Genomic DNA, 21,029 nt, shown 5'->3' on the forward strand with positions numbered 1-21,029 from the left:
AGTCCATAGGTCAGTGACATTAGGGCCTGAGGGCAGCCAAAGCCTTACCTTGGTGTTGGTGCATGCTTTTCCCTTTTTGTAGTCTTTGTGGCTGCCTCGTTTGTCCAGCTTTGCCCAGAGGGCTTTGGCTTTCCAGTAGTTGAGCTTGGACTTGAGCTTGTGATAAAAAGAGCGGTAGTCCTTAGGCTTCAGTTCTAGGTGGTCGCACAGCTCTTGGAAGGCCTTGAGGGTTCCCTTGCAGGTGGTGGCCTGCACAAACCGGTCAAAGAGGGCATGCGCTCGATTCATTGTCTCATTCTTACTCTCCTCCATGCTTCCCCACTCTCAGTGCCTCCCTGACAAAGGGGGCAGTGGGATGGCTGTTGGTCCACCTGACACTGTCACATTAATCTAAAAAAAAAAAAAAAAAAGAATGGTTAGCAAATCCAAATTTGCATCTATAAACATTTTCTAGGAAACATAACTCTTTTTCAAAGTGGAGTTCATAAGTGTTCTAGTCATTCATTTAACAAATGTATATTGCATACCTTCTATACTCTAGGCAGCGAAACACTGGGAGTGGAAAGATGAGTTTTTACTTTCAAGGATCTTGCAGTTATGTTATAAACTGCAAGATCCTTGAAAGTAAAAACTCATCATAAACAGAATGTTAGTACCTAAGTCATAGGGACAGGGGTGTCCTCGTTGAAGATGAATCTCTGAGAGATGACAGCTGACTCTCTCAGGATAAGTAAGAGTTAGCAGGCAGGGAAGAAGGGTAGGACATGGGAAAGGAAGTAAAACAGGAAGGCTTTTGAGTGACTCTTACAGGTGAAAGAGAATGTATGATCCCCAGGTTTCCAGTTTAGGCCACTAAACTGAGTAAACAGTGACACCAGACCAATGGACTGAAAACAGAAGAACTCATTTGTGAGGGTGGAGTTCCCTTTTGGACCCGTTACACTTGTGCCACCTTAGAGGAGGTGTTCACTACATAGGCAGGTATGATCTGAAGCTTGGTGGAGTGGCTAGGGAGCCTGCCCCAGATTTAGGTGTCATTAGCATATGGGTGGTAGCGGAACCTATGACAGCTGGTAAGATCACACAAGGAAGTCTGTGGAAAGAGAAGGGCCATGGGCTTTGGATGAGATCTGGGACTCAGACACTTGTAAAGAGCTGGCAGAGAAAGACGAGCTCTCTAAAAAGATTATGAGGAATAGTGGAGAGAGGTCTGAAGAGAAACAAAGGGCAGTAGCGTAGTAGTCTCAAAAGCACAAAGCTCAGACGTGTCAAGGTCAGGAGGGATTTAAAGGACTAAAAACATCCTGCCACTGCACATGTGGGAAGACTTTATAGCCATTCCACTTTGCCATAGGCATATTTGACAATAATGATGTCTATACCTTCCACTTATCAAAAACATTCACACACTCACCATCCTGTATTTGCTGGTCAGCAGCTTTAAGATGGGAGATGGTATCTTATGTGCTCCTTATCCACTCACTCCCCTGGGTGTGTTTCATCACTTTTGTGCCACATTTTATTTATCATCACTACTTAAAACTACTATTGGGAAGTAGGAGGCAACGGTCCAAAGACCAAAACTAAGCCACAGGAAGAACAGAGAGGTAGGGCAGGGCAGTGCGACGAGCTTTCTCACTGCTCTCAGACCATACCATGCCTGCCAGGTACAGACTGCAGGACCCTGAATAAGTCACTTTGCCTCACCAGGCCTAAATTTTTGCTTGTGTTGAGACGAGGAGGTTAAATTGGATGATCTCTAAAACTCTCCTCCAATTCTGAAGTTCTCTGAGTTTAGTGCTAAGAAAATCTTAATGGTTACAGTACTCATTCCTGGTACTCTAGTCGTGATGGTCCATCACAGGTGCATCACCAATTCACCACTAGTGTGACAAACAGGACTGCATTGAACTTTGTTTTAAAGAGGATTTACTGTTGGAGATGGGAGCAGATGGAGGAAAGGTATAGAAGCTGTGTTCAGGTGTAGAAACAAGAAGTAACCCACTATTTACTGAACCAACCCAAGGGTAGTAGGAGCCTGCAAAACGTATGTGCTACTGAAATTATTTCTCAGAAGACAGGCATCAAGTTCTAGACTGAGAACATGGGAAAAGACCCATGTTCTGTCCTGAATGTCTTACACTGGGTAGGCCACTGAGCAAAAGAACCCCCCTCTCCCACCCCTGTGAAGCAGAATAGCATTCTGCTTCTCTCCGCACCTCACCATGATATTATAAGGTGAAACCAAATCAACTGGAGATGGGTTTTAAGTTTCATGAAAGAAATAACTAAATACAAGAGACTGACATTTTCTGTTTTCTAGGTCAACAGACACACTCTCTTCGTGTACTATGGAGCCCAAGTCAAAGATGGTAAAGTGTCTTTACCCAAAAGACACTGTCTCAGCTTTTCCTTCCAAATATATGACTTACTCAACAACCCCTCCTGGCTTCGGATATGAAAACTACACTACTAAGAAACACAGCTTGTCCCAATATCTGCCATGGCCAAGAGTCCAGGAAGAAATTATATTGAACTAATCTTCAATTTCCCCTAAATAAAAGTTTATTCTAGGTAGCAGTAGGTAGCAGGAGAAATATTTGAAAGTTCCTAAAAAGAGTCCATTCTTTTTCTTACAAGCTAAGGCTCATCTCTTAGAAATAGTAGATAGTCAAGAGATGGCTGTAGGGCAGAAAAAACCAGATGTGTTTATCCAGAGGCAGAAGAAAGGGTTAATAAGTCACAACCAAAAAGTAGAAACAAAAGTCACAAAGTGTTTGCTCCAGGAGGGGCCCTCTCTGTGGGGATTTCTGTAGCTTTTATTTACTGTTTTGGCAAGCAGACAGGTCTCTGTGATCCTGACCCCGTATACTCTACCTGTGTTTATCATCAACTTTATAACTTCACCAAGAGTCACAATACTTGGAAAGCTTTGAATATACCTGGTCTGATCTTTTGGCCTCATGTCAAGAAAGGAAATGATTTTTCTTTGTTTGTAAATAGCAGCCACCTTCCACTCCTCGCCAGGATTTGGGGCACCCAGTACTTTAATTTTCTTGCTAAAACCGACACATTAAAGATCCTGCGACATGTATTTCTCAAAGCCTTTCCCCTAGCATAACGCCTGCCTTTTGCTCCTACTTCCTTAAAAGAGTCTCAGGCTTTTGTTTCAGAGGATTCTTCTACTGGGTAGGCTAATACCTGCTTGGATGGTTGCAGCCCACTCTGTTTGAAGTAAACATTCACTTCCAAAGAGCTGCTAACCACCACAGAGAATTTTCAAATCATACCCCACTGCCGATGAACATCTTCATTAATAACTGGCCCCTACCCCTTCTGGCGATATAAAATACTTTCAAATTAACAAGTTTTGGCTATAGCTCTTAGACAGTTGCACAAGGCCTGCTTCCAAGTGGCAGGCAAGTATTAAGTGCCCAGTTGAACGGATTTTGACCTGCAGGTCACTAATGACAACAGATAAATAGAGGTAAGTTGGTTTCTGGAACAATGCAACAGGCACCCAAGGTAAGACTACACAAGATTAATTCCCCTGGGTTGCCTCACTTTTCTTACTTTGCAAGCCAAATGACCACAGCAGGAAGACACCCCGAGAGTGCTCCAGCATTATCCTGTAGCTCTGCCAGACTCTGGATGGTCTCATTTAGCAAGGTGACTTATCAGGCACTCTGATTCACTCAGAGCAGCTGGAGTGAATCGCAGAAGGGCCATTCCTGTTACGGCTCTCATTTCCCTCATTCTTGAAGGTCAAAAAACTCCGATCATGCCCCTTTTGGACCACCCTTGTGTACTTGACTTTCCAGTACCTTGGGAAAATAAAATCACAGGAACCTAGAGACCAGGAAACCTGGCCGGAAGGTGCCAGAATCCTGGGGACTGAAAAGCCAAGGTGTGGAAGGAAGGGATAAGGGAAGTGAGGAGACTGAGGGAAGAGGAGGTGATGCCAAGCTCCCAGGGCATCAGTGCAATTCCTGCCAGTTGACAACATCCTGCATGTTCTGTCCCGTGGCAGCTGATGGCTGACTCAGAAGCCCTGCACATCCCTTGGCTGTGGAGTAAAGTGCTGGAGAGACTGCCTATGGAGTACATGCAGGAGCAGAGTTTATGTTTCTATTTACAACAAGAGCAAAAAGTCTCTTGTCATTGACTCGTGGTTGGTTATAAGAATACTCAACCTCTAGCTCTTAGTATAGGTAGGTGGTTATTCAAGGGATAGAGAAATAGCTTTAAAAACAGAAAAAGGTAAGAGAAACAAAACAACAAAATAATAATTATTCTTCAAGAGTATGAAACCAGAGTTGAGTTTAGTTAATTTTCTCCCTAGCCACTGCACCATTAATATACTGGCAGACGTGCAAATCTCTAAATCTTATAAAGAAATCTATGAAATACTCCTTTCCTAGCTCATTCAGTCAGAGGTGTGACTTGTCTAAGTAGATCTTAGAAGTAGGCATATAGGAAGCGTATTATGGAATGTCACTGGGAGGAAACCTAGATGAAAAATGCCTTCAGATCATAGAGATTCCTTTGTGTTTTGCCTCAGAAACAAGGCCTGCTCAGGCTACTGTCTTCTGTGGATAGGGAAACTGAGGCCCTTGCTTGGTTGGGGTGGAGGGGCCGGGGGGAGGGCAATGAGCTGACTGAATCAGACCATCTGGGAATGAGACTCCTTGTTGCCTCGAACTGCTTTCCCAGCTCCTGGACCAATAGTTTCTTTTCTCTGTCTCTCACAGACATTAGATAAGGTTCTCTGGGTACCCAGGAACAAGCTCAAACTACAGTAAGGAAAGCAGTTTTTCTTATGTATTTTTGGTTCTACAGGTATCCCATTCTCGGCTCTTTCTGATTTTCCATCCTATTTAGCATCAAAGTGACACTCAGCAGGATGCCAAGGAAATAGGAAACCAGCCCCACCCTCATCTCCATGCCCTTGCCCAGTCTGTGGAGCTGCTCTTCCGTCACATGGCACGACTCCTCATCTGTCTCTGCCATTCCTCCAGGACTGGCAGCGTCCTTAGGGGTACGAGATCTTTGTAGCTACAGCCTGACCTGTAGTGGAAATGTCCTCTTCCTGTGGACTTCCTGTGGATGAGAACAGAATCCCCTCATGGGATTCTGTATGGGAGCTCAACAGCTCCATACTGGAAGGACCAGTTCTGGGGAGAAGCATTAGCCTTGGCCTGTGTGGCTGAGGAGGTGGAAGAGAATGGGATAGATGTTACAGAGATTTCTAATGTCTACCCAAAACGGTATCAGTGATATGGTCAGCCTGCGCAGGGAGTGATATTTTAAGAGCAACTAGCAATAATGTAGCACTTTTAAGAATTCTCACACCACCTTACTTTTGGGGCTGTGGAATGGCCCACTCTAGGGGTTTCTGAGAAGAGCCTGGACCAGATCAGCCCCCGTGTCTCTTCCAAGTCTCCAATTCTGAAAGACACTGATGTGGCCCTAACCCCTATGTTATACCTTCTCTAACTTTTTATTTTACTCTCTTTGCTAACTACTTACATATTTCTTTAGGAAAAGCCAGTTAAGAATACCTACACAATGGAGAAATGAAGTGAATCAGAAATGAAGTGACCTCTGCCTTGTGGTCATCACCCAAATAAATACTAAAAAGTCCAAGTAAGAACCAAACACCCAGTAAATGCAATGCTGATGCCCCAGACAACTGAGAAACAAGGAGTCAAAAAGAGCAATGTCGAGGCCTATGTCTTACAGTTTCCTCATCTGTGTAATGAAGTAATAGCCACCGAATTGCAGGCTTTGCAAGAATTGAGGTAATGAATGTAAACTGTTTAGCAGTGCCAGGCACATAGTGAGACCCAATAGACCCAATAAATGGTAATATTGTTATTACTACTCTGTTTATGATTACCGCAACAAAAGGTTATACTCTAAATAAATAAATGGCAATTTATATAAGATTGAAAGAGCTCAGAAGTTTTGGTTTTTGAAAGAAAAATGCTTCAAAACTTTCTTTGTTCTATAGTTACTCTTAACCCTCCCCATTCCATCTGTTCTAGAAGGTGTGATAATGGCACTGGGTGGGAGGGGCTAAAGGAATAAAATTTATGTTAACAAGTTCCTGCCAAACTGAGATGTTAAAACAAGAAAGATGTAAGGACTTCAACTAATAACAGCAAAAACAGCTAACATACTGAGAAGTTACTAGCTGTAAGATCCATACTTTATCTCAATTTAATCTTTATCACAATTAATTTAATCTTTATCACAATTCCATAAGGTAAAAATCTGTTATCTCCATTTTGCAGATGAGGAAACTGCAGCTAAAGAAGTTGAAAAGTCACACAGGAAGAAAGCAGTGCAGCCATGTTTTTTTATATCCATATCTGTCTACTTGAGAGCCTAAGGCCTTAACCATTATGAAAACCACCTGGGAATACAATGTGAGAAATTAAAGCTTATCAGAATGCATGCTCCAGGCCCTTGCTCCCTGAGAGCCAGAGCTGGCAGGTCTACAGAGACCACAGACAGATCCTGTCTGCTAGGAAGATAGCAGTCCAGTTATCAATGGATATGCAGTTTCAAGTAAATTTAGCAAGGACACACAATACAGGATTCTTTTTCTTCTCACAATTTATCGCTGTATCTGCTCCTTTGAAATGAAGCCCTTTCATAAATGGTAGTAAGGGTGGTCTGGTTGCACAGTAATTCTTCCTATTGGCTGCTGAAAAGCTAAGCAACTAAAATAGTACTAACAGTAGTTATCAGTCTGCATTCTTCAGCAGGCTCTAGTACCCTAGCCATCAGCAACACCTTCAAGGAGTCAATCACAAAGCATTTCAGAATCACCTAATCCTACAGCATTTACTGTAGGAGGTCAGGGCAGGATAGGAAGTGAACCCCAACCTAACCACTATCAAGAGTACATAGCTGAGTTACAAAGAGACTAAAAGACCAACGCCTTCCTGCTCCACAAATCTGAGAGCATTGCTATGATCTCAGGGTGACAAAAGGGCCTCTAACTGGGAGAAAAGGCTCACTGAGGTTCTGTGAAAGTGCAGCCAAAAGCTGTCCTCCACCAGAACGGGCTCCCATTTACTTTACTCAGCACTCTGTACCCAGTTCCAGGCATATAATATGCGCCCCATGCGGTTTTGTTGACTAAAGGACTACTAAGCCACCTATACTTGTGCAGACTTAGGACGTGATCTGGCTGGCAGCTGTGCATGATGACCTCTAGGGCCACTGCAGAATGACCTCTACGGCCACTGCAGCACAAGGGCTCAGAGAACACCAAAGCTACAGCAGTCCAAAGGAATATCAGTATCATTATAAAGATGATTGTAGAGCTGCTGGGGAAAATGCAAGGTCCCATAAAGGTGCTCTGGAACAGCAGTCTCCAACCTTTTTGGCACCAAGGACCAGGGCTCCTATGAGAATCTAATGCCTGATGATCTGAGGTGGAGTTAAGGCGGTGATGCTAGCGCCTTACTGGTCTTTTTCTTCTCCCACTATCTTCTGAATTTACAACAATTAGGCTTCATCCCCACCACTCCATGGAAATGCCTCCTCAAGGACACGCATAATTTCCAAACAATAAAAGCCAAATTCTCAGTCTTAGTTTCCTCAACCTATCCACATGTAGTGCAAGTCACAGCTGATCACCCCTCTTCTTGGCCTCTAGGATACTACTCTCTTGCCTTGCTAGCCACTTCCCTGTGTCCTTTGCTGGTCCCTCACATATCCCCAACCTCTATATGTTGAAATGACTATGGGATCACTTAGTCTTTGGGTCTTCTTAATCTACATCCACTCCCTAAACATCAGTGGCTTTCAAACTGTTTAAATTGTACACACAGTTATCTCTCTCTATGTATATGTTTATATAATTGTAATTTTTAAAAACTTTCACAAGACAAAATTTACCCTTACTACTGAGATATTCTGTTCTATTTCATTTTTTAAATTGCTGGTCCCCACTGTATTGATTTCATGACCCATTCATGAGGCACAACTTACTTTGAAAAAGCTCTGCCCCGATGATCTCCTCCAGTCCCATGGCTTCAAATGGCATTAACAATAGAGATAGCAGCGCCTGAATATTTCTTTTTTTCCTTCTGAACTTTTATAACCAATTGCTTACTTGGAATTTGACAGGCACCTCAAACTAAACATACACAAAACGAAGCTCTTGATTCCCATTCCTATCCCCAGCCTGCTTCTCTCTAGTATTATGCATCTCAGCAATGGCACCACTATTTACCTAGCTGCTCAATCCAAATACCCTGGAATTATCCTAATTTGTTACATCCCATAGTCAATTCTTCAGTAACTCCTGTCTGTTCTATCTTCAAAAGACAGCCCAAATCCAATCACTTTTCACCATCTCTTTCTCTGCCACTCTTGTCAAAGTCACCATCATCACTACCATCACTGACTTACTGCAATAGCCTCTCCCTGCTTCCACTGTTCAAATCCCCCCACCCCAACCTCGAATATTTTCCACACAGCAGCTTGAACATTCATTTAAATGTTACTCACATCAGGTCATGCCTGTACTCAAATGCTCCAATGGCTTTCCATCTCAGTTAAATCCAATGTCCTTAAAATGACCTATGAGGCTCCGAGTGACCTGCCCCTGTCCCATCCCTTGCTCATGTCTTACCACCCTCCCTTATGTTCCTTAGGTGACAGCCAGACTGGCCTCCTTCTTGTTTATCAAGCACCCTTAGCAGGCTGCCCACTGAGGGTCTTTGACATTCCTAGTCTCTGCCTGATGCTCTCCACCCAGATGGCCATATGGCTTCTTCCTCACTGTCTTCAGGTCTTTGCTCAAATATCACCTTGCTAGAGAAAACTTTCCTGACCACTTATATGAAAGATCACCCACCTTCCATCACTCCTTACTCCCTTCATTTTGCTTTATTTTTCTTCTGGCATTTGTTACCACCTGACACAGTATATATGGATTTATTTGCTTATTGTCTACCTCTTTCAGTACTGTAAACTCCAAGGAAAAAGAAAAGAGCTTGACTGGAATGTGCCCCTAGTTGTTTACACACACCACATAGTACAAACGCCAAAGTCCTCTTATTACTAACGTGTTGCCTCTAAAATACGTCTCCCTCACTCTGTATTTATGTGCTTTGTTGTTTTCAAGACCTATAGGGACTTTTTAACTATCTTCACTAAATTTCATCTTGTTTGATTCAGCTAGAGCCATGGCTGTGGCTCCCATCTTAGCATAAAAACAAACATTTTAAAATGGCCTCCAAGGCCCAATAAGAGTGTTTCACAAAATTTTGGTGTCAGGATTTCTATATACCTTAAAAATACCAAGGACCTAAAGATCTATCAATATTTACTAATTCAAAGTTAAAACTGAGAAAAATTTCAGTATTTATTAATTTCTTTCAAAACAACAATCCATTACACAGTAACATAATTAACATATTTATGGAAAAAATATTTTCCGAAACAAATATTTAATGAGAAGTGTGACCTTGTTTTAAATTTTTGCAAATCTCCTTAATGTCTGGTTTAAGAAGACAGCTGGATTCTCATATCTGCTTTCTGCATTCCATCTGTTGCAACAGCACATATCATGTAGCCTCTAGAGAACTCCACTGTACACGTATAAGCACACAAACTTGGAAAAAGCAAATAACGTCACCTTAGTATCATTGTGAAAGTACTTTTGACCTCATGGACCACTAAAAAGGTCTTGGGGAGTCCCTGCAAGATCTGCACCCCATTCACACTCTACTTTTCTCACCTCCTCCTGCTGCTACACCTTTGCTCATAACCTAAGCCCTTGCTATTCCTCATACACACCAGACACATCTCTCCCACACTTCAGCCTCTGCACATGCTGCTCCTTTGTGTGAAATACTCTTCTCCCAGATCTACGCATGGATTCACAGATATTACTGATCATTTATTATGTGCCAAGTACTTTTCTAGCCTCTAATATAATGAACAGAGGAAAAAAACCTCTCTGCCTCCAAGGGCGCTAGCCTCCTAATGGAGCTGACATGTACATGACTTACTCTCTCACCACCCTTGGGTGTTTATTCAAATATTCAAATTCTCAGTGTGGCCTGCCCTGACCACACCATTTAAAATGGACTCCCCACATTGCTGATCCTCTTTCTCTGGTTTCCCTGAAGCACTTAACACGACCTGACATACTATAAATGTTATTTATTTATTGTGTCTTCCTCTACAGAATGTAAGCTCTATGAGGGTAAAGATTTTTGCCATTTTGTTCACTACCATATCATTGTGCCTAGAATAGTTCCTGGTCCACAGTAGGTACACAACAACTATCTCTTGAATGAATGAATGGATAGGAAGGTGAACTTCTCCAGCCTGCCAAGAAGTCACGCAGAATTCTGTTAGGATATGAGACAGAAGTCATATTAAATGAAAATGGGTTGAGTGTCTTCAGGCATGTGACAGCAGAGTGAAAGGAGAAGGAACACATACCTGGAAATCTAGGAATCTTACAAGGGGAATCCAGGTGGTTTCTGCCCTCTGGTCCTCTGGAGACCTGCTGCTTCTCATGATCACTACCTGCTCTGGACCCGCCTTACACAAGCTCTGCCTAGCGGACTCCTGCACTCAGCTTAGGACCTGTTCTTGTCAGCAGAAGAGAACAGGACAGGAGCCAAGACCTGGAGGCAGCTTTGTTTTTGACGGTCAAATAGTTTCAGAGTAACTGTCCTCTATAAAAAGAAACTGGTTTCTGGAAAAGAAGAGTGGTATCAGTGTCATGAAATGCTATACGACAGCCTCTAGCACACTTCCCCAGAGATAAGTGAGAGGCCCATAATATTTCCAAATCCAAGCTGTCTGTGTTTTTAAAATCTGCGGCAGAAAACCTCGGAGCTGTCATAGGTCCAGGGTGTCTGAAAAGGCAGCACTTCTTTATTCAAGGCAGGATGACAAAGGGGAGCGAAAGTGTTATTGTGCATTTCACTCTTCACCAGTTTCTGATAAGGTTGGCTGGAGATTAGGTGGAGAGCAAGGGAGGCAAATCGAGACAGATCCCTAGACATTTGAAACACCAACTTCAGAAGTGGAACAAGGATGAGACAAAAACAACTTTTCTGAACTGCTGGAGAAAAAAAAAAGTTAGCAGTGCCAGTTGACGTGGCTACATTACACCACCACCTCCAACCACAGGTGGGGCCTCAATACCGCCCAGTTATTCTTTTAAGGAACCTGTACTAGTTCCTGTAAACCTGGCTCTGTGTTCTCAGACCCCCTCTTCCAGTCTCAATGTCCTTGCCTCTCACATGGTCCAGCGGGGAGACAAGGATGCTCTCACAATTAAGAGTCCTTACCCTTCCCCTGCCTCAGAGAAGGGTTTCCCCAACTTCTAGGCTGTGCAGCCCATCCCCTTAACCACTTTCCAGTATACAGTTCAGTGGAATTAAGTACATTTACCTGTTGTACAAACATCACCACCATCTATCCATCATGCATTTTAAACTTCCTCACTATAGTTTATCCTTAGCCTACCAATATGCTGGAGTCTCTCCCATCTTTAAGCAATCCCACCCCACTCCCCGCCGCCCTGTTTCTCTCTCCCCCGTTAATGTGTATGCCCTTCAAGCTACTACTGGCTACCCCTCTTACTTTCCTAACTGAGCTTCCTGAAAGAGCTGTCTATTTTTGCTGTCACCACTTTATGATCTCCTAATGATTCCTTTCTGTTCATCTTTCATTCCTTCTCCAATCTGGCTTCTGTCTCCAACACTCTACTGAAGTTGACAATGGCTGGCTCAGATACTTTTCAATCCTCTTACTTGTCTCCTCTCTGTAGCTCTTTCCTCTCTCGGCTCTGACTCCTGCTTCTCCTACTACTGTTCTCACTGCTGCTCAGTTCTCTGAGATGGCTCCAATTTGTTCATTTGCTCCTCTCCTTCATAAAACTTAACAACTCCTAAACTTTTATCTTTTTCGACCTTGCTCCTGAGATCCAAATGCTACTAAACATCTTCATCTAGATATCCCACAGGTACCTCAACTGAGCAATCCAAAACGGAACATTTCTGTTCTTTTCTCCCAACTCACAGCCCCTCATATAGTTAAATGCCACCACTATCCACCCACCAAATGGAAATTTGGGGTCATCCCAGACCCTCTCTGTCTACACTCCTCAATCCAATCAACTAAATCAAAGTCCTGTTGACTCTAACTCTCTAGGACTTCTACTTTATAAAGTTCATCTTCCTACCATTATCTTGGTGGAAGCACCCATGATTTCTAACTTGAACTATTCAATAGCCTCTTAATCTTAACTCCTCCCAATCTATCCTCCACATGAGTGCTAGAGTGTTCTTTTTAAAGAACAAATGTGATCCCATCACAACTCTTCACTGTCTTTAGGAAATAATCCAAACCTTTAGCAAGGTTCAAAAGGCCCATAAAGATCTAGCAACAGCCTTATTCCCATGCTTCCAAATACAAACCATTTTCTTCAGCCATACTTGCAGTTTTGGAGATGTACCCCAGTCTTGGAAGCCTCCTCAACTTTGTTCCTGCTGTTCCCCTTTGTCTAACATGTCCTTCCTCTCTGTCCACTTGAGATTCCTACTACTCATTCCAGACTACGCTGAAATGACTCGATCTACCCCAACCCACAGACAAAGCTGAAATCATTCTCTCCTCTGTGCTTCTTCTCACCTTGCTATATACCTCCCCTTCAATACTTCCTACCTGTTTTTGGAATTACATCCATGTCCATCTACCCATCAGCTCATGTGGTGACAGCAGGAAGAGTAATTTCATTTTTATATTTGAAATTAGTACATATGCTAGCAGAAAAGCAGGTGCCAGGAAAGAAGGAAAAGATACATGAAAGGCTTGCTTGGGCCATAATAGCTAATGTCACAGAAGTACAGAAAAGGAGTAAAGGTGTTTATGTGATGATTAGTTCCTTATTAACTTGTTACCAATTTAGAGGCTAAGAGAAGAACAAGGAAGTGGGCAAAACTGAGCTCCCTAAGGCATCTCTGAAAAAGACTATTGCTTTCAATTCACATTCTAGGATGATATTCACCTTTTTCAGATACCAGAGGATCCCTAAGTCACTGGTATTGTGATTTCAAGGCTCCTAAGCTTTAGGAGAAGATTCATAAGATACCCCACAGGGTTCTTGGAGATGGAAATGAGGAAGGAAGGAGGAGATAAACCCAAGGAAAAATATGTCCTCTTCTAAGGAGACTGGCTGCAAAATAGGAATGGTTAAGCTGTTTCAGGAGGCTGGCAGCTAACAAAGGAAAAGTATTTTAATTTTCCAACAAGGTAGATGTGCCCCCTCTACTTCTACCCCAAGCATCAAGCAAACTGACTAGATCTGCCTTGGCTCCAGGCCACAGAAGGGAGTGTGGCTAGCTGGCACCAAGGCCTTGACTTTTTTCAACTATTTTCATAGAGAAAACCTCAATTGTCTCCAAAGCAGAAAGAAAACAAGAAGGCTAATCTTAAACCAGCTCTATAGAATATACTTTCCCTCCTAAATTAGCTTAAAAAGGTATGGTACTCAGGCATAATTTTCTCAACAAAACATAAGTTTTCCTTGGATCAAATGCTCCTCAAGGCCCACCCTCTACTGATTCCTGCTGAGCAGACACTGATGCTCACTCCTGAAGCTACATCCCCAACCCCTTCACATGGGAAAGAGTCCACTTGGTTAGAAATGAAACATCCAAAGAAAGGGAATAACAACAATCTTTTCTTTCTTATGCTTAAGGAATATTGCAAATTCTCCAAGCTATACCCTGGCAGGCTCATGAAAGTGTACAGTCCACAACTTCTACTTATGCCAGTCCATTACCCTAGGGATGACCTCCCACCCTGGCCAAGGGGGTGATGGGGTACAGCCAAAACTCTAGTTTCATTCTTCCCAAGACCAAATGCCCCAAATTAACTGCCATGAGACCTTTAGACTCCAAAATTCCCACTACTCTGGGCTCAAGGCCAACAACCTACCAAAGTTTTTCTACAGAAGACTAATTAATCTTTACTCAATTCAGCACCAAAAGGATTAGGTGGCATAGTCCCAAAAGGGCCTAAAGGCAATATTGCACATCTACCTTTATCCTACGATGGCAACACCTGATGGCCAAGAGGCCAGTGCCACCTTTAGGCATCCTTCTCTGGTCCAGCAGGAACAGAGTTTCAGGTTACAAGTTGTTCTTTGCCTACTACCTGATTTTTTAAACACTTGCCTAACTTATTACATGCAAGGGCTTCTGATGACTGACTGGCTGGCTACACTACACTACAGTGTGAGGGCAATAGGAATTCAATAACTATCCCAGTATGATATCAAAAAAGGTATCCTCTCATTGCTCTGCCTGCCTGCCTCCTGTGTGGCAATTTAACCCACTTGTTCATATTCAAACCTCAACCTCTGTTAATAACAGGTTTGTTTTTTAACAACCCAGTGTGTGACAAGCATTGACATACAATAGTGAAGGTGGATAAGATCTTTGCCATCATGAAGCTTGTAACTCCTGAAGAGAAAGTAATAATCACAGAGTGGACCAAACTTGTTTCACATTACTATAGTCCAACTGGATAGAGTGGCATTTGGGGAAAAGGCAGGAAAACTTTTCTGATCTCATTTTCAAAACCCAGATAGTTTTTGGGAAAAAAGCAGAAGAGGATGAAGAGGTTAGCAAATACAGAGACAACTGGAATCATTAATTAACCTCCTCTCCCAGTGAACCTTCAAATGGAACTTTTGAGAAATGGCCATACTTAGAGATTTTGTTTCCTGGAAGTTCTCTGTTTACCCTGTAACCTGGGTATTAACAGAGCAATAAAATGATCAAAAAGCAAGGGGGGAAAAAAAAGAGTCATGGGACCTGAATAAACCATAAAGTTTATTAAATGGGCCTCTGGGGCCTGGAGAACCTGAGCCTAAGCCTCCAAACAGAAATGGGCTTGCTTATTCCTGGTAGATATGCCAGTCAGGGTAGGTGCTAGATATCCTGGGCAGGGCAAATGGAAAGGAGCCAGGTGAGAGTCACAGGCTGTGCCAAAGTCCTGACATCAGAACTCTGCAAGACTTTGGCCAAGAACTGTTAGGACTTTGAGTAGGGCTTCTGGCTGCCCCCAAAGAGTAGCACACAGGCAGGAGAGATGGCACAGTGCTAAGAGCTGGAGGAGATGTAGAATTTATACACAATAATATTCATCTGTATTAAGTGCGCAATTCAATTATTGTTAGTAAGTTTACCAAGCTATGCAACCATCACCACAATCTAGTTTTAGAACATTTCCATCACTCTAGAGGGGTTTTTTGGTAACTCCAAACTCTGAGGACGAGTATGGTTTAGTCGGGTTTAAGAGGCTGATGGATACAAAGAAAGAAGGTAGCATCCATTTGATGTTGCTGCCAATTTGGCAACAGGAAGAATTCAGAGCAGAGCAGAGAATGAAGTCACAGCCATCTTGCCCCTGCATGAGAAGCGTGCAACTGGGCTTGGCTTGGGGATAGTGGAATCAGAAAATTAGCACAGATAGACAAAAGGTCTACAATTTTCCAATACACAGCTGAAATGCTTGGAAATGAATATCCTTCCCTGAGTTCATTTCATCTTACTCATCTCAGCACTCCAAGATGCCCGTGCCCTTCTAGAACAGCCTGGCTTGGAGAAGGAAAACCCCAAGAGAGAAGTTTGACTTCACTAAGAGCAACCAAAAGGCCAATTTGGCAAAGGACAAAGGATTATACAACTGAACTCCCTTCCTCTGGTTTCTCTCTAGCCGCTCCTCTGACTTCTGCCATACTGATAAATAATGGGGCTCCCAATCTTCTGTCCTTGGCTCTCTTTCTTTTTATTTCATTCTGGACCATTTCTGTAACTGTCTCCTGGACATATCCTACATGTAGATCCAACATGTAGGTTTTTTTTTAAATTTTTTTTTGTGGTTATATATATATATATATATATATATATATATATATATATATATATATATGATCGATAGATATACAGAATTTACCATTTTAACCAGTTTTAGGTGTACAATTCAGTAGCATTAAGTACATTCACAATGTTGTATAACAATCACCACGATCTCCAGAACTTTTTTTATCACCCTCAACAAAAACTCTGCACCCATTAAACAACAACTCTTCCATGTCCCCCTCCCCTCTATGTCCTGGTAACCACTATTCTACTCTCTGTTCCTATGAATTTGCCTATTCTAGGTACCTCATATAAGTGGAATCGTATAATATTTATCCCTCTTTATCTGGCCTGTTCCACTTAGCATAATGTTTTCAATGTTTATCAACATTGTAACATGTACTAGAACTTAATTCCTTTTTTTATGGCTGAGTAATATTCCACTGTCTGTATATATTCATCCATCAATGGACATATGGGCTGTTTCCATATTTTGGTCATTGTGAATAATGCTGCTATGAATATGGGTGTACAAGTCTATAGACTCTGACTCAAGTTGGAAATTTCAATTCATATACCATGTTTCTTCCAAAGTGATCTTTCTAAACAAATCTAATCATGCCACTCCCCTATTTATACACTTTGAAAGACATCATTTCACTGACGGACTAAACTCCTTGGCTGCCAGCCCATGCTGGCACCTGCTTCCCCTCCATTCTCATCACTCTCTACTTCCCGACGTGTACCCCTTGCTTCAGCCATTCGCATTTGCTTGCTGCTCCAGGACATGCCATGGTCTTTCCTATACATCTTGTCTTCAGACTAAAATATGCTTCCCCACCCATGCACACATATTCATCCTCCTTCAATCTTCTCTGTACTAAGGTAGGTGATGAATATGAACCTACTCATCCATCAGGGCTTTAGTTTCACATTTTCTCTGAACTCTTCTCTGAACAACTTTGCTCATCCCTTCTTCCTAGGTACAGACCTTTCCTCTGTTCCCCAAACACCTCTCACTAGACCATGCGCTCCTAGAGGACAGCATGTTTCTCTTAGTTAAGTTTCTATCCTTAGCATTTAGCAGTGTCAGACCCACAACCAACATTCAAATCTCCATGAATGAATTAAATTTTTGGCTTATGAGTATATACTTTGAGTGCTCAAGATAAACTGTATCTTTAAAAAGCAGTAGAAATACTTGTGGGTCCAATATTTTATTTTTAAAACCATGTATTAATTGGGTTGCTAACTTCCAATCGTACATTGTATTAATTCCCTGAAAAAGGAGCAATACGCAACTTCCGAAATCCCTATCTGTCCCCTGCTTTAGAAGGAACATACCTGCTTAAAAAGAAAGGGCTACTTGTAACCAGGAAAAGTCTCATATCTGGAATGTATAAAGGAGTCGTACAAACCAATTATGGGGGGAAAAAAAACCAGACACCCAATGAAAAATGGACGAAAGATATGACCAGGTACTTCACAAAAGAAGATATCTAAACTGCCAAAAAGCATCTATCTAAACAGGTGCCCAACATCATTAATCATCAGGAAAATGTCAACCAAAACCACGAAGAGATACCATCACACACCCATTAGAATGACAAAAATTCAAGACAGACAATATCGTGAGTAGGCAAGGATATGGAACAACTGGAACTGTCGAACACTTAGACTGTAAACTGGTACAACCACTTTGGAAAACTGTTTAGCAGTAGCTTTTGAAGCTGAATATATGTCTACCATAAAACTCAGCAATTTTATTCTTGGGGGAAAATCCAAAACAAATAGTGAATGTCTATGTTGACCAAAAGACAAAAACAAGAATATTTATAGCAGCTTTATTCATAATACTCCAAAAAAGGAAACTACTCAAATGACCAAAAATAGCAAAATGAGAAATAAGCTGCAGTTATAGGCATACAATGGCATACTATGCAGCAACGAAAAGGAATGAACTACTACTGTAACATGCGGCAACATAGATGAAACTCATAGAGCAACGTGAATGAAACTCATAGATCAATTCTGAGCAAAAGAAGGCAGATACAAAAAAAGAACACATTGCATGTATATAAAGAGCAAGAACAAACCAACTGCAGTGAGAAGTCAGTCAAAATAGTGATTGGGGATCGTGAGATGGTGTTACTATGTGAGAAGGGCCAAGAGTGAGCCTTTGGAACCCTGATCTGGAGGGTGGTTACACAGTATGCCAGACAGTGCTGTGTCAGCCTGGTTAAGCTGGGAACTAGGATTCCTAGAATTTCCAGTTAGAGTTTTAGGTTAGAATTAGCCAAAAGAAGACCTTCATGAGATTTGCAAGATGGAATTAAAGCGGTGGCCGTTACTTTCTGAAGGTCTCAGCAGTCAAATGTAGTGATGGACAGAGACAGAGGTGCCTGGCAAGTTCTTATTTTCTTCTACCCTGCTAACCAACAACAGCCCCAGGCCCAACACCAGATACTGGCTGTGGACCCAATCAGACAGAAGTTATCCAGAGGCAACACGTTCCCACAGGGCTCTCCAGAAGCTCCTTTTTGATGGCCCTGCTCGGGCAATGGATGTGCTTGGTTTTTCAGATTTCCCTATAAGCTTTGATTTGCCTACCCATGCCGACTTCAGGCTGACTGGTTAGTGACTCCTCTCTGGTTTCCAACACCCCTATCTGGACCTTCACTTCCTCAACTCCTCCCATAATTGTGTAAAGTCTAATTCCTATAATAAATCCCTTATCCCCACAATTTCATAGTGGCTCGACTCGTAACTGAATCCTGTCAGATATATATGGATGTTTATATATATACATAAATTCGAGTTGTAAACTTAAAATTCGTATACTTTAAAAACATATATTACACTACCATTTTTTTTAAAAGTGAAAAATAAACCAAAAAGGGCATCTTTTCAGGGTCCTGATAGAACGGTAATCTGAGGATTACCCAGCAGACACATGAATGGAATCTAGGCTCCACCTCACATACCCTGACACAGAGCTACTTGGCATAAGATCTGGCAGATAGATGCGAGCCCAATGGGCGCGGTCTTTGACCAGAGCTAGGGTGGTGCATTTTATAAATAGCACATAGGACACATGCTTCTTGCCTAGCAAGCTATCAACTCTCCAGAGTCCGGGGTGAGTTTTCCCTTTTTAGGGCACAGACTCACCACATTAAATGTATACCTGAATGCAAGTGAGTTTAGGGTCTCTTAAAGGACAGATAGAGCCACTTGGGCATAGGGTAGAGTTAAGTCATGAATCCATCCTGTGGCATTTAGAACCTGCAATCTGGTGATGCTTTAGCAGGGTCAGGTACGGACAATTCTCTGCATCTGGGTACCCACACAAGAAGAGAATATGTATCTGAATCTGTGCATCTCCAAAGTAGCTGTTTTCCAGACAGAAGACCAATGTGTCCTCACTGCTGCCTTTTACTTCATTCGGCAAATTATTTATTGAGTGTGTAGTATATGTCAGGCCCTTTGCTTGGCTTTTATTTTACAATGGTGAATGAAAACACAGTATCTGCCCTTTCTTGGGGAGCATATTCTCTGCTGAAGGATACAGACAATAAACAAGTAAGCAAACAAGCATATAATTACAAAATATGAGAGCCAGGAAGGTAATGCACAGATTACAGTGACTTAGAATGATATGTTGGTCATGGAAGCTTTTCTGAGCAGGTAACTAAGAGCAGAGGTCTGAAAGACAAGAGGGAACAGCATGTGCTCAGTCTTGAACTCTTTCACAGGTTTCTTAATGCTATCTTCCTCTATAAAGAGAGTGGGGAAATGTCTACCTACGTACTCTCAACTCCACCATTATGTAGACAGCACTTGATGCTTCCCAAAGCACTTTTCACATAAATGATCCTACTTACTCCTCACATTCTATGAGTATGGAAGACAGATGCTTATGTCCCCTCCTGACATATAAGGAAAACAGGAGTTGAGAGAGATGAAATAACTTATCCTGAGTCACACAATAAGCTATCAATGGCACCATGGTTACATGGTTAAACTCTCTCCATTACCTCCCTTTGCTTCCTTATGTCATTACTTCAAAGTAAGCCAAAGAAATACTCCCTAACTCTTTTACTCTAATTTCTTCCAAGGACCCATCAATCCTTCAAGAATTTTTTTTTAATTAAATAATGCCAAAGTCTAGCTTTCCCCCATCTACTTCAGTCCCATACTTACTGTAAAAAGATAAGTTCAGCCCAAAGCAGGAAAAAAGAGGATGATGCTATCAAAGATAGATTGCTTACTTTACCATATCCCTGAGTGACTTCTATCATGGCACCCATAAGGTTTGATTATACTCCAGTAACCAGTTTATATGACTGTCTCCCCAGAAGTGTAAGTTCCTAGGAGCAATAACCATGTCTTATCTTATTCTCATCATTAAAGCCAACAAGATATGAATGAACCAAACAAACCACCCTGAAAAAACATATTCTCTTCTCCCTCTTGTAAATGGTTATGGCACTCAGTTTTCAAGCTAAGTGTAAGACTTTATAAATGCTCCCTGCTTTGGAAGAGGAGGCCTAAAAAGTCTGTCAGTCATCTCTTGTTGAATATAATAACAATTACCATTTGAACTCCCCTATGTACCAAGCATTGTGCTGGCACTTCATAGAAATCTTTTCATTTGGTCCTCACGACAATCCTAGTAAGAACTCTTATGATTCTCACTGTGCAGACAAGAAAACTAAGGATCAGAGGGTAATTTACTTGCCCAGCTAATAAGCTGCAGATGACAATATTCAAGCCCAGGAGTGCCTCACTCTAAAGCCCCAATTATTCCCACCTCCTCCCAAAGAGCTCTAAAGTGTCAAAAATGGAAGACAAATTCATACCTCCATAAGGAGAGCAGAGTACCCAGTGAGAAAAGAAGTAGTTTTGAACCTCAGACACTCAGTATCTTGATTTATTATAAATCTGCCAAGATCAGCAGGGTTCAGCTATGAAAGGAGCCGCTCCACACATGTCTGAGGCACAGATCTGGGGTAGAGCGAAGAGTGGGTGGTCGGGGGGAGGGGTCTTCATCATGCCGCCCTTACCAACATTAAACTTGGCAGAAACTTGTGCTCTACTCTGGTGCCAAAT

General features: G+C 42.1%; 1 protein-coding gene across 8 annotated transcripts in view; it reads right to left on the reverse strand.

Moving 5' to 3' along the window:
* Positions 1–21,029, reverse strand: part of MICAL3 (microtubule associated monooxygenase, calponin and LIM domain containing 3) — a 188,963-nt gene that overhangs the window by 115,457 nt on the left and 52,477 nt on the right. For all 8 annotated transcript variants that reach the window (XM_039869262.1, XM_039869260.1, XM_039869263.1 and 5 more), the window contains exon 2: positions 49–390. In XM_039869262.1, coding sequence (XP_039725196.1) covers positions 49–312 — 264 coding nt within the window. In that variant the 5' untranslated portion in view covers positions 313–390. The remainder of the gene's footprint in view (positions 1–48; positions 391–21,029) is intronic.

This window comes from Pteropus medius, unplaced genomic scaffold (assembly GCF_902729225.1).
Source record: "Pteropus medius unplaced genomic scaffold, Ma_sr-lr_union100, whole genome shotgun sequence".
Lineage (NCBI taxonomy): Eukaryota > Metazoa > Chordata > Mammalia > Chiroptera > Pteropodidae > Pteropus > Pteropus medius.